This window comes from Cololabis saira, chromosome 11 (genome assembly GCF_033807715.1).
Source record: "Cololabis saira isolate AMF1-May2022 chromosome 11, fColSai1.1, whole genome shotgun sequence".
Lineage (NCBI taxonomy): Eukaryota > Metazoa > Chordata > Actinopteri > Beloniformes > Belonidae > Cololabis > Cololabis saira.
The window spans coordinates 36582007-36594680 of NC_084597.1; the positions used below are offsets into that span (position 1 = coordinate 36582007).

General features: G+C 38.4%; 1 protein-coding gene across 2 annotated transcripts in view; it reads left to right on the plus strand.

Annotated features, from left to right (window-relative positions):
- Nucleotides 1–12674, plus strand: part of rxraa (retinoid X receptor, alpha a) — a 134510-nt gene that overhangs the window by 39971 nt on the left and 81865 nt on the right. For both annotated transcript variants that reach the window (XM_061734418.1, XM_061734419.1), the window contains exon 2: nt 4992–5105. In XM_061734418.1, the coding sequence (XP_061590402.1) occupies nt 4992–5105 (114 nt within the window). The remainder of the gene's footprint in view (nt 1–4991; nt 5106–12674) is intronic.

Below are 12674 nucleotides of genomic sequence, written 5' to 3' on the forward strand. Positions count from 1 at the left end.
GTAATCGCGATTATGTAATTACAACGATGTTAAAACGTGAAAATCGTAAAATCGATTTAAAAAAAAAAAAAAATAATTAATTTAATTTTTTTTTTTTTTTTTTTTAACCTTGTCTGCACACATATTAATGATTGATACCATATTAATGATTGATGGAAATACCTCTCAATACCTGCGACAAATGCCCCATGGGAGAGGCTCTTTAGTGTAGGAGGGGGCGTTGGAACATGCCACCGGGCATCCCTCAAGCCAGATGCGGTAGACCGGCTCGTGTTCCTTGCAAAAAACTTGCAAATGTGAATAGCAAATGTAATGACTGACATTACACACCTCTACCTCCTTCATGGGTTGCATTATTATTTAGCATGCAAAGACCCAGTTTACTTTAATTAGAAAATGTCTTGTTTTATTTAATTGGAAATATAACTTACTGTATGTTTGCAAGTGCTGATTTGCTGATTTTTTTTCAGAGATAAAACTTTATATTTTATTTTTTTTTAAACTTTTTTTCAACTTATTTTACAGAGTTTTGCACTTTATTCATTCATTTTTGGTTTAATAAGAGCAAAGTTTGCACTTAAAGCCCAATGGGGCAAATGTTCAATAAAAAAACAGCATATTTGAAATCATTTCTTTGCCTTTTGTCAATTCACAAAATAATCGTAATCGTAATCGAAAATCGGATTTTGAGAGAAAAAAATCGAGATTTTATTTTTGGACAAAATCGAACAGCCCTATTGCAAACTGAATATTCTTCAGAGACCATGAAGTCCCTTCTAGTCAAAAGCCTTTCACCTGTGAGTGAACTTGTGGTCAAAATCAGCAGTCCAATACATATCCCATTGACCTGTGCTTTGTCATCAGCTTACTCTGAGACCCTTTAAGTCTCAGTTTAGTGTTGATGTTTCTGAAACTTAAGGGTCTCTTCTCAGTACAGGTGTAATGTGTGCAAAGTATAGTCAAAGCTATTTATCTGATGAGCTATTGCCTCCAGTGATCCTTATGATGTTTGCTTTGTTGCTGCAATAAATCTACCCAGGCTTGGCTTTGGTCAAGGTAAGTAAGAGCTTAGAGGCATGTTAAGATACGGCTTCTCTTTTCTTTTCAAAATGAATGCCATCAAGGGGGCAAGGACGATAGTTTGCTGACGGAGCAGGAACATGCTGAATGATTTCCAAGATGATAATCAGGAAGGATCAAAAGGTGATGCATGTATCGGGTGTTTGATTAGTAAGCAATGGTTCCCGAAGTGCATTTTAGCTCCTGACAGACAAAAGTTAAACAGCAAAAATTAAGAGAGACTTAGACTTTGTTTAAGTGGAAATTGTGGAACTCTTATAAAGATATGCAAGTGTCACATAACATAAAATGAATGGGAAAGTATGTCCAAATTTCTGATTGGTAGTGTATGATAAATTATTGCAAATGGCAAAAACAAAGGTAGCGTGTAACAAAAAACACGCTTTGTGGTGGTCACTGTCCATCTTCCTTTTATAAGTCCATTGATGACAAGGTTAAGCTTTACAATTACCTGTATTGTACACTTGTATAGAAGGGAAAAAAACATTTTTTAACTGGTTTTAATAGAGTGATAGAAACGGTATCTCAGGGATCCGTAGAGAAAGACTTGAAAAACACGACTGAGTCACGGGGGGAGGCATATCTTTTGTGATGGTTTCCTTTCCCTCACGTGGCCCTTTAAAGCCTACTTTAGTACATGGCTGAAGGTGAATGCCATTCATGATGGTAACCGTAGCAATTGATGTCCATTGCGTGTCAGTGTCTGCACAATGTATGAAGACCTTATCCCCATGAGTCCCATAAGGAAAGAGTTTCTTTAATTACACGTGGGAAATACATTAGGACCTAATGTACTTTGACCTTGGGTTTGGTTACTATGGCAACATTGACGCCAAACAATGGTCAGAAGAACTCAGCCTCATAAATGCTTGAATGTGTTTGATTTAAAAGACAATTTTGTGGGATCTTGTGAAGTCTGAAAGCACCATCAGTCCTGTATCTGATAATTGAGAAATAACGTAAATGAAAATGATTAAGCTTTGTTTTTATCTGTTAAGTGCGTTTTATAACGATGGCAAATTTATTGTCCTGTGTTTCATTAGAACCTTGTCATTAAGTCTTCCATCAGTAAAAGAGTGTCTTTCATTAACAGAACGTCTCAAAAGCTTTCCTTCATTAGCACCAGGTTGTAAATACTATAAGTGATTTCATTAACAGCCCATCTTTAATGAGGAAATCCCTAACATGTTTACAATTCTCTGATCCCCCTTGATTGCAGCTAAGGATAATGGAGTTTGTCTGTTTGTGGGAAGGAGGTTTGAATCCCCCCCAGACCCACCTCCAACATGCACACACAGAGAGACTCACACACAGACACAGAAGATTGGATCATCAGTAATTAAAGCCAATGAGATCCTCTCTTCTGCCTTGAAGTGAAAAGTAAGATCAAACATTCCTGCAATCAAGGTCCTACTCGAGTCTGTGAGCCAAGACATAATGATGCAGTGTGCTACAGAAGATTTGAGGAAAAGACAAGTACCAACTTTACCATTTGTGACAGCAGATCCTGAACCTGTACATACATGCCTGCTTGCTTTCATCATTTACTTCAAGGCCTAAAAAGTAAAATGCTTCACTGAAAGTGAGTGTATGTAATGCCAGAGGGATAGACCGGATATGTGCCTTTCACGTCCATGGTTTTTCAAAAAGTTTTCTCAGCTGTCAAGTGGGTGAATTTTTAATGATCTTTGCAATTATGATTCTTTAATTTTTTTTAAAAACTCAAGTAAGTCATTAGCAAATTAGAACAGATCTTTGTCTTTAAAATGAAAATAGCAAAGGATTAAGTTTGCCTTACTTTATTCTTTTTGAGATCAGCTTCAAAAAAATAATTTGTCCCATTGTCTTACACTCCTTTCAGGCTTTGGGTGAAATTACAGCCCTGTACTTTAGCATTACTCTGTCCAATGGGAACATTATTCCAGTGGATGGCTTGCAGTGTTGGGCTTTTTGTTGGGGGAGCTACTGTCTCCTTAATTTACTCCTGATTTTGGAAATGTGCAACTTGACTGGGAGACTGGGCTCATATGTGAATGCCTTAATGTTCAGTGACATTACTCAGAACTCATACAATGTGTCATTGGTTGCCCTCCAACCCCTTCGGACATCTAGGAATGTGATTTTTGGTGAATTGATTAATTTGGGAAAGATGGGGAAGAGGTGGTTAAATGTAGTTAAGACCCCCGGTGTACAACTGATTAAACTAAAACCTTTGATTGATTTTCTGTTACGTAATTTGGTCTCCAAAGCACAAGAATGCACTACTTTCTAATTAGACTTTATTGTATAATTTGAAAGACCAATCAATATTGGTAATTTTCTCTTTCTTGTTGCAGCATTTCTTTATTTTATTTTTTTTCTCAATATCTCCTAATATTCTGGATATGGATTGTATGAATATTTTCTGTTACACGGAATTGATCAACATATGTTTGAGTTTGTATATGTTAACAGGGAGGTTGACAGAAATACCCAAACTCATTAATGGTACTTGAGTTAGAACATACGTTTAATGTATTTTAGGGCAAACTAATCCCATTATTATGTTGAAGGGTTTACAACATATCATAATAAAAAAATCATAATTGTACTCATGGAGTTGTTCTTTGATGTGTCATTTTTATTTTTAAATATTTTCAAATAACATTAAGATAAATTAGCATGAGTCAATAACTCTTCCCATTGCACAATACTCATCAACACTATGAAGTAAACATTGAACATAAGAGCTGGCTTCATCGCACATAACTATGTGCCGTGTGCATAACTGCGCACAACTCGGACGGGCACTCGTGCACCCATAAAAGCAGAAAAATATCGGCATCCCAGACATCTTATCATGGGGAACTAATTCAATAGCCCCTTGCCTGTTTTAAATGTCATTGGCTGAGCTCATCTGGAGTGACATGTTTTTCATGCTGGAAATAAATGAGCTTTATTGGGCTTACAGCACAGTGACTGGGTGGGGTGGGGTAGGGTGGGTAGGCTGCTCCTCTTCCTACTGCTCTTCATGTTTGCTGGAAATCCAATGGTCTCCAGAAGGAGTGAAGAAAGTTTGGATTTTGAAGAGATCTGTCAGTGCCAACTAGGTCTGCGCAATCAGTTTTTTTTCGTTTTTGTCTTTGCCTGGAAAGTCACATTGTCAATCATGAAGCGAAATATTACTGAAATGTCAAGATCCATCCATAATTTAAACATGTTTTCACTCTTAGGAGTAGCCCTGACGTTGGCATGTTTTCGCTAATTTGTTGAGTATTTATTGTTCTTTTTCCTTTCTTATTGGGGTATTTGAAATATATATATATATATTTTTTTAAATCTTACTTTTTGACTCTGGATTTATTTGTTGCTCTTTTTTCTTTTGCTGAATGGTGTCAATGACTGGCGAGTGCATTGCTGGAGGGAGAACAGCCTTCACAGTTGCCTCATTGTGTCAGATAATGATTTCCCTATATAAATGACCCCTGTGATCCCCCCAATACAGACGAGGGACGGACTCCTCCGGCCCCTCAAGGCACTCAGACCTAACCTGGCATTTTGCCCTCAAAGAGGTGCTGACACTGCACCCGTGGACAGCTGCCTTTTGCCTTCTACCAGACCACATTATGTACCATTACCTGCAGGCCCTGACCCCTGTCTAGGGGCTCAATCGTAGATAGGTCTGAGCTGAGCTGAGCATATATAGTGTATATAGGGTTAGCTTCAGCTGGCAGTTTGGAAGGCTGGCTTGCTTTGATGGCAGCACTGTGCTTATGGGAATGTTTTAAACACTTCACCCTTTGAGCATAAGAACGGTTGAGATTGCCCTGTTCCTCATCTGCAGCATAAAAGCATTATTCATTTTAGTGTAATTTTGTCTGTTTTGTTCTCTTCCGTCTGTCATTAATTTCTCTTCACCTCTATGATTCCAGGGTTCCTGAAGCCCCAGTGCTCACTGGCTCCTCCCATGCAGCGAGGTCACTCAGCTGAGGCCTGTTCATGTTTCAGCGGTGTGTGTCCCCTCCATCAGCGCCGCCTGTCCTCAGGTAACCTAAACAAACCTGTTGCTGTTTGATTTCATGTGGCAAAAAAATAATGAAATGAATATGCATCTTAGGGACACTTTCATAAATGCTAGTTAAGAACAAGACTTTTTTTTGTCACATTCATAATATCAGGGGATTGTTGTTTTCAACTTTACATCATGATTCCAAGCACCTGATGAAAGTGTCTAAACTTCAAAAACGGCATTGTCTCTTCTTTAGTTTCAAATATCTATATATATATTTATATATATATAAAAGGGGCACGGTGGCGCAGCAGGTAGTGCAGCCGTCTCACAGCAAGAAGGTCCTGGGTTCGATTCCCGCCGGGGACGCTGTGGGCGCTGAATTGCGTGTTAGTTCCCCCATGACTTCAGTGCCCACACCCTCAGGTTAAGGAGGAGACCTGAGCTCAGTGCGGGGCCCTCCCGGGGTTGGTAGAGGATGGCAATGCACAGGACTGGTAGGTAGGAGCACTGGGGGATAAAATGGGGAAAAAACCGGGATAAAAATATTTAAAAAAAAAAAAAAATCAAAATATCAAAGTGATATTTACCTAACAGGAGATTTAGATATCACTAGTTTGTTGTTTTTGTGGTTTAAGTTAAACAATTTGAACCGCTAAAGAAAAAAGGTTTCCAGCATGGTTAATATTTCAAATTTCTTTCTCTAACTGGTGTCATAGGGTTTTAAAGTATTATTCTTACTATATATTAATCCTTTATTTCATCAGGCAAGCAATTACCGTAAGAACAGGTTCTTATTTACAAACGCGGCCTGAGGCTAAGCAGCAAAGGCTCTTTGAATGAATAAATGCTGCTTGTACCTTCACAAATGCCCATGTACATCACACTGCCTCCTGTCAGGTGTAAGTGTGGGGCCTTTCTTGAGGCAGTGTTGAATCTGCTTTTTATGATTGAAGGTATTTTTGGATTTGGAGCCCCACTGATGGACAAGTTAACAAAGCTGTTTTGTGATTGGATCCCTACTCGCAGCAACTCTGACTCTTCCTCTCGGGCGAGCGGATTATTACATCGGTGTGTACTCGGAGCTATATTGCCTAATGACCGATGAAAGGGGTCTAAGCTGTGGAAAACATGTGCTTAATGGCAAATCCTAACCTATCCTAACATCTATCATTACATTCCCAAAGCTCAGTCCTTCTGCAGCATCGCCGCTATGACCAGCTGTGTTGTTCGTCATGTGAGGAGAGCATGACTTGTTTAGCCAGAGAAAATTACTCAAACATATCAAAATCTGCATGAGAGAACCTAACTGATTTTGAATTTATCCTTGAACTAGAACTTTTCTGTCACTAGAAGAATTATAAAACATTTTCGTATTTCATATAATATGCAAGTCTTCCCAAACAATCGTATTATTTATAGCTCCGTATTGTTGAAAATTGTCCGAATACAAAACTAAATGCTTTTCCTGTTCCGTCTTGTTTTGAATTTGCTCGGCAGTTAGTTTGTTCCATTTTGTTGTTGTTTGCCTATAACTCCACGTCCATAAGACCCTTTCTTGGTGGATACTATTTAATTCATTTTTACTCTAAAGTGCTCTTAGAAATAGCAGTGGATTTTGGAAGTAATTCATTACAGTAATTCATAATACAGATACACTCAAATGTCCCCTTAAACCATTCTCCTCGTGCTCTTGAACATTTGCTCATCATTTTTTCTGAATAGATTGAAAAAATACTTTATTTTTAAATGCATAGATGCTTGTTTTTCTTTCATCAAAGATCTGCTTTTCCTTTTAAGGAAGCCTAATTCAATAACAAAAAGATGTCCAAGGCTTTCCATCGCAAGTTCTGTGATGGCTGAGTTGGATCTGCTTATATCAAGTCTGAATCAAAACTGCATCTGGGACTTGCCATTAGGAATCATTTGATTATATCTAACAGTTAACCTTGTTAATAATGAGGGGGAAACAATCCAGCTTAATTTACTAACTCAGTTGCATGTTTTTAAATCTGACACACCGGATTGTGGAGATTCAAAGTCACACTTACTGTCATTTTTTTCATTGTATTAAAAGTCTTGCTCTTAACGGTAATACAGTCAGCAGTACACTAACCTTAGAAGTGATAATAAAAAAACCAACAGTCAAATGTGACTGGTTAATTGCTTTTGACAGTTGATATATTTATAGCTTATAAAGGCTTGTATGATGGTTGCGTAGTGGACCACAGTCAACTCAATGACAGCAAAATTAAACCCTTTTTCCCAGGGGAATACTTTTTCATGGACAAGTTTCAGCATGAGGAGCTCCATCGTTATTCCACCAACCTCACCCCCATCTCTGTGTATTTTACAGCTATCTTGATTGATTACAACATATTTCACTGTCACAGCTTGTGATGAGGGTGGATTTATTTTCTGAACAATTGAGACCATCTGGATCAGTAGTGTAGTCTTGCTGAACTCTGTCAAAGGTTTTTATTCTATTTGTTGTGGCTATTTCAAGAGCTGTATTACCTCTGGTTTAGGGCTGGGCGATATATCGAGATTTGAATATATATCGATATATTTTCAAACACGATATGGTACGAGACAATATCGTTTATATCGATTTAAATTTTTTTTTTTTTTTTTTTTTTTTTTTTTACATTTTTTTTTAAATGATTTTGATATAGCTTATTTTGTGACAAATTGACTTGAATGTTTTATTTGAGATTTGCACAAATGTTTTGTTATTTGCACAACTGTCAGCCTCAGTGGAAAAGTCTGCCTGTTACTGTCTACATTGTATTAATTGTACAGTGTATTTTAATTTAATTGTTATGCAGGAAAGGGATATTTGTTTTATTTTATTCAAGGAGCATTTTTATTCTATATATGCAGGCAGTTTATTTTTTATTTAATTTGTTTTATACATTTTGATATTGTGCAGACCTCTGTTAATAAAGGAACCTGTGTGACATTTGGCACGAGGCTTTGTATTAAAACTGACTGTTTTTTTAAGGGTTTGCCTCAGAAAAAAAATGAAGCTAACAGAGATGCTATGCTGTTAATTGGAAAACCCCAATTAAGGCACAGAAAAAATATCGAGATATATATCGAGTATCGCCATTTAGCTAGAAAATATCGAGATATGACTTTTGGTCCATATCGCCCAGCCCTACTCTGGTTGTAAGTGGCATCATATTATTTAGTCTCTCTTAATTTCATGGGGCAATGAATAACAAAAGAAGACGAGGATAAAGGGTTGGCAGAGTTTCTTTATTGCTGTTTTTTTTTTTCTTGTTGTTGCTTTTCAGTGGTGTATTCAGCAGCCAGCAGCAGCGTACCTCTCCAGAGAGCAAAGTAACTGTTAACTCGTACCAGCAGAGGGTGGACAGCCTATCTGGAGACTAAACTTTATAGACCCTGTAATAATCATGGGTCTAATTATGGAATGTGTTACTATAAATCCACCAATGTCCCTAGATTGTGTGAATGTCCTCCAATCAAGACGTTCCGGCTGCCCGAACTACAGCCACAATGACAAGCTGCTGTGGGAGGCACAAGGCATGTAGTGGTGACCAAGCAAGAGGTTTCTGGGAAGGCTAGCGAGCCTCGCCCGGGGGGAGCCACATTCAGCTACGATCTGTTGAACTCCGAGCAGCACACTGATGTGGCTGGGCTCTGGTTTCAGTGGTTTTACATTGTTTGGGCTTTTCAAAAACAAACTCTTACTGGAAAAGGGACTGTGAGAAACATACTGTTCTTAGGTTTGCCATTGGCTCAATTAAAACAAAAAAACAAAAAAAAAACAACAACTGTGATTTAGTGGGTTTTTTTATGAGCAAAAGAAGTCAGGATGGGATTTTTTTTTTTCATTTTTGGGGGGGTGTTGCGGTGTATGAGGTGAGAGGGGAGGGAAAATGTAAAAGAGAGACAGCATTGAAAACGGCTTTCTGAAAAGGCCCTCACAATGCAGGCCTTGTGCTGTAAATTTGGTCTGTCCTCACCGAGCTGAGCAGAGGAATGGAAAAGATTATCCACAGGAATGTCTGGGGTGCCCTCAAACAGAGCGGGCCGCGTGACTGGCCAATGGGAGCGAGTCCTGCAGAGCGGCGGGCTAATTTTTTCCTGATGAACTCAGCCTGCCGCTCCACAATGCAGTCTGATTGCCAGGGCTGAAATCACATATGGTCCGTGTTTGTAGGGTCCAAATGACAGGACCAATTCTGCTGCGAGAGAGAAGGAGGGGGGGGGGGTATGGAAGTATGTTTGTTAGTGACTCCCTCTCTTTGTATTTCATTAATTTTAGATGTGTTTGACAAATGCACTGGAAATGTAATTTGACTGCCCCACACTATTTGATGACATTGAGCCATCAGGTGTGATATTAGCTTCTAATTCTTATTAGTTGTGTTTCAAATGCTTCAATTATACCTAAAGCTATGCCACATTAGTGTTTGAGGCATTCCCACGTCATTACTGTGCCTCTAAAGCAGGGGTATTCAACTAGATTCGGCCGGGGGCCACATCTGCAAAAGGACTGTATGGAGAGGGCCGCACAATTTGAAAATGTGGGGGTTTTCAAAATGTATTTTGAACTCAAAGACGAAGACTTATGTAAATATAATACATTTGTATTATACATTTGAATATATCTAGTTTACATATGAATTATGTATTAATTGTCTCCAGATTTAGTAATTGTGAATGTTAAATATAATATTCAGATAAAGAAATATTATTTTGAATGCAAGTTCATTTTGAAACCATGCATTGTGCAAACTTAATGAAATTGATATTGACCTACTTTTAATAAAACACGCCATAATGACAAAGCACCACTTTCCACTAAGATTTCATTATTTGAATATTATATTAGGCATTGAGCACAACCATTTTAGTCCATAGTAGCCAGTTATAAAAATATTAAAAAAAAAAAAAAAAAAAAAGATTTTTTTTTTTTTTTCAACAAACACCCCCTTTTTTGAAATATGATCAGGGGCCACATAAAAGCTCCTGGCGGGCCGCATGTGGCCCGCGGGCCGCCAATTGAATATCCCTGCTCTAAAGGAGCTCACCGCCTCAAAAATCAAGCCAGTTACTGTGGAGACCCTTAACTATTTGTGCTTGGAAAGAATCCCTATAGCCCACCTCTAACATAACAGAAGAGCCGGGGTAAAACTACAGGAAAAAGTGACGGCGCTCCAGCTCTGTGAAAGTAAAATGCGTTTATGCGGCTATTGTTTTTTAGCACACACACTGCATTAATGAGCCATGTGGTGGCCGTCGGGAGAGTGGCAGCATGTGTTTGTAGACCTTGTGGTCACACACAGCAGGGTGTGAAAAAGGCTACACTTCTGGAAGAGGGTTGTGTGTAATGGAGGGCGGAGACTCTGGGTTGAAGGGGGGGTCCTGGCTCCTCATATTTCCCATCGCGGGGTCCTGCAGAGGTGAGGAGGGTCACAGAGAGGGGGCTCGTTATCCTGTGCGTGCTCCTTGCGCTCTAATTGGCTGGCTGGAGTCCATGCTCTCCCAGCCTGCTTCCTGCTAGGTCAGGAGCCGTAAAGACTGGAGGTCAGCATTTTGCTCTTTATTGAAACTATACTCCATTCATCCGGATACACAAGTACTATTTAATGTTTAACAACTGTTAAGCAGCAATTCGTTAATCAATTTTTTTCTTCTTTTTAATCTTATGTGTTTAACTTTAGACCAGGGGATTGAAGTATGTCATAACATTGATAAGAACTGTCATGCTTCACTGTTAATTGGCTGCTTATTAGGAATGGGTGATATTTTACCGTTCACGATAAACCGTCAAAAAAATTCCCCACAGTAAGAATTTGTCATCTCGCGATAAAAACGATAAATTCCCGTTGATGACGTTTTTGTGTAAAGTCGGATTTATGATTCTGTGGTTTAATCGATGCACAACATACGTGAAGGAAGGAAGGAAGGAAGGAAGGAAGGAAGGAAGGAAGGAAGGAAGGAAGGAAGGAAGGAAGGAAGGAAGGAAGGAAGGAAGGAAGGAAGGAAGGAAGGAAGGAAGGAAGGAAGGAAGGAAGGAAGGAAGGAAGGAAGGAAAGAAAGAAAGAAAGAAAGAAAGAAAGAAAGAAAGAAAGAAAGAAAGAAAGAAAGAAAGATATGAGCCTGAAAGAAAGAAAGAAAGAAAGAAAGAAAGAAATGAGCCTGAAAGAAAGAAAGAAAGAAAGAAAGAAAGAAAAAAAGAAAGAAAGAAAGAAAGAAAGATATGAGCCTAAAAGAAAGAAAGAAAGAAAGAAAGAAAGAAAGAAAGAAAGAAAGAAAGAAAGAAAGAAAGAAAGAAAGAAAGAAAGAAAGAAAGAAATGAGCCTAAAAGAAAGAAAGAAAGAAAGAAAGAAAGAAAGAAAGAAAGAAAGAAAAATTCCCGTTGATGACGTTTTTGGATTGGTATTTTTTTTTTATCGTTATCGGGATAAAAGCCAGAAATTATCGTGATACATTTTTTAGTCCATACCGCCCATCCCTACTGCTTATATGAAATGTAACAGTTATCAAGAAATATGTTGCCTGCTTTTATTCTAAGATCCATTTCCTCCTTGTGGTGTTAATTAGCATAATTTACAAGTAATTGAAGTTGCAATCTGTCTATTTCCTGGAAATAATTAACATTTGATTATTTAATTTATTGAAAGAAATATCAGCTCTATGCCCAGATATATTCAAATATTAATATTATTTTGTACTGCTCTTTCATAATCTCTAACCCAGTCCTTTTTATCCCCCCCCAAAAAAGAGAATGCATTAATACCTTTGTGAATGATGTGTCAGCAGGGTGGCCAGGCTCCACCTTAGCTGCAGCAGCAGCGGCGGTGGGGATGTGTCTTTAGTGATGGAGGTCTCTGCTCTGGTCCAGATTAATGGCAGCCATCCATGGTAGGCCACTAGAAATCAAAGTGACTAAGCCTTTGATAATTCTTTGAGCTTTTAATCTCCCGGCAGCACTGTCAGAGTGAAATGCTATCTCATTGTTACAGCTCAAACCCAGCGAAGAGCCAGGACAGCAGACAACCAGGGACATGGTTTTGAAGGGGCACCCAGGAACTGGTCATATTCCTGCTATCACATAGTCATTGTCATTCTTCGTAGTGTAAGTGAGGATGGTAAAATGGAGGTTTGAGAGACAATTCTCTGAGGCTATCAATGAGTTTAAATTTGAGTCATACTTGTGAAAAAGAAGCAACATTTAAATTCAAATTATCAGGGGTGCAGCATAAATTAATGCCTAATGTAATTTAGAGCAGCATACAAATGTATCTATTGTTCCTATCCCGTTTTAAATCAATTTTCTGTTTTATTTTTAGTTATATTCCGACTGTAATATATTCTCTGGGGCAGTTTACGCAGATGAGATGAAATTTCCCTGTGTCATGTATTTTCTTTTGCTCCTCTGAGTTTATCTTGACCCCATGAGTGAGATTAACATTACATTGTGTGAGGTTTTGCATCTAGAAATGGGGGGGAGGCTTGCATTTTTTATTAACATCAATTATACATGTACAAGTAAACTCTCATTCTTCAAGCCCCATGTTGCCTAACACAGAACCGTATGTTAATCACAGCGAAGCAGATTGGTTTCTGC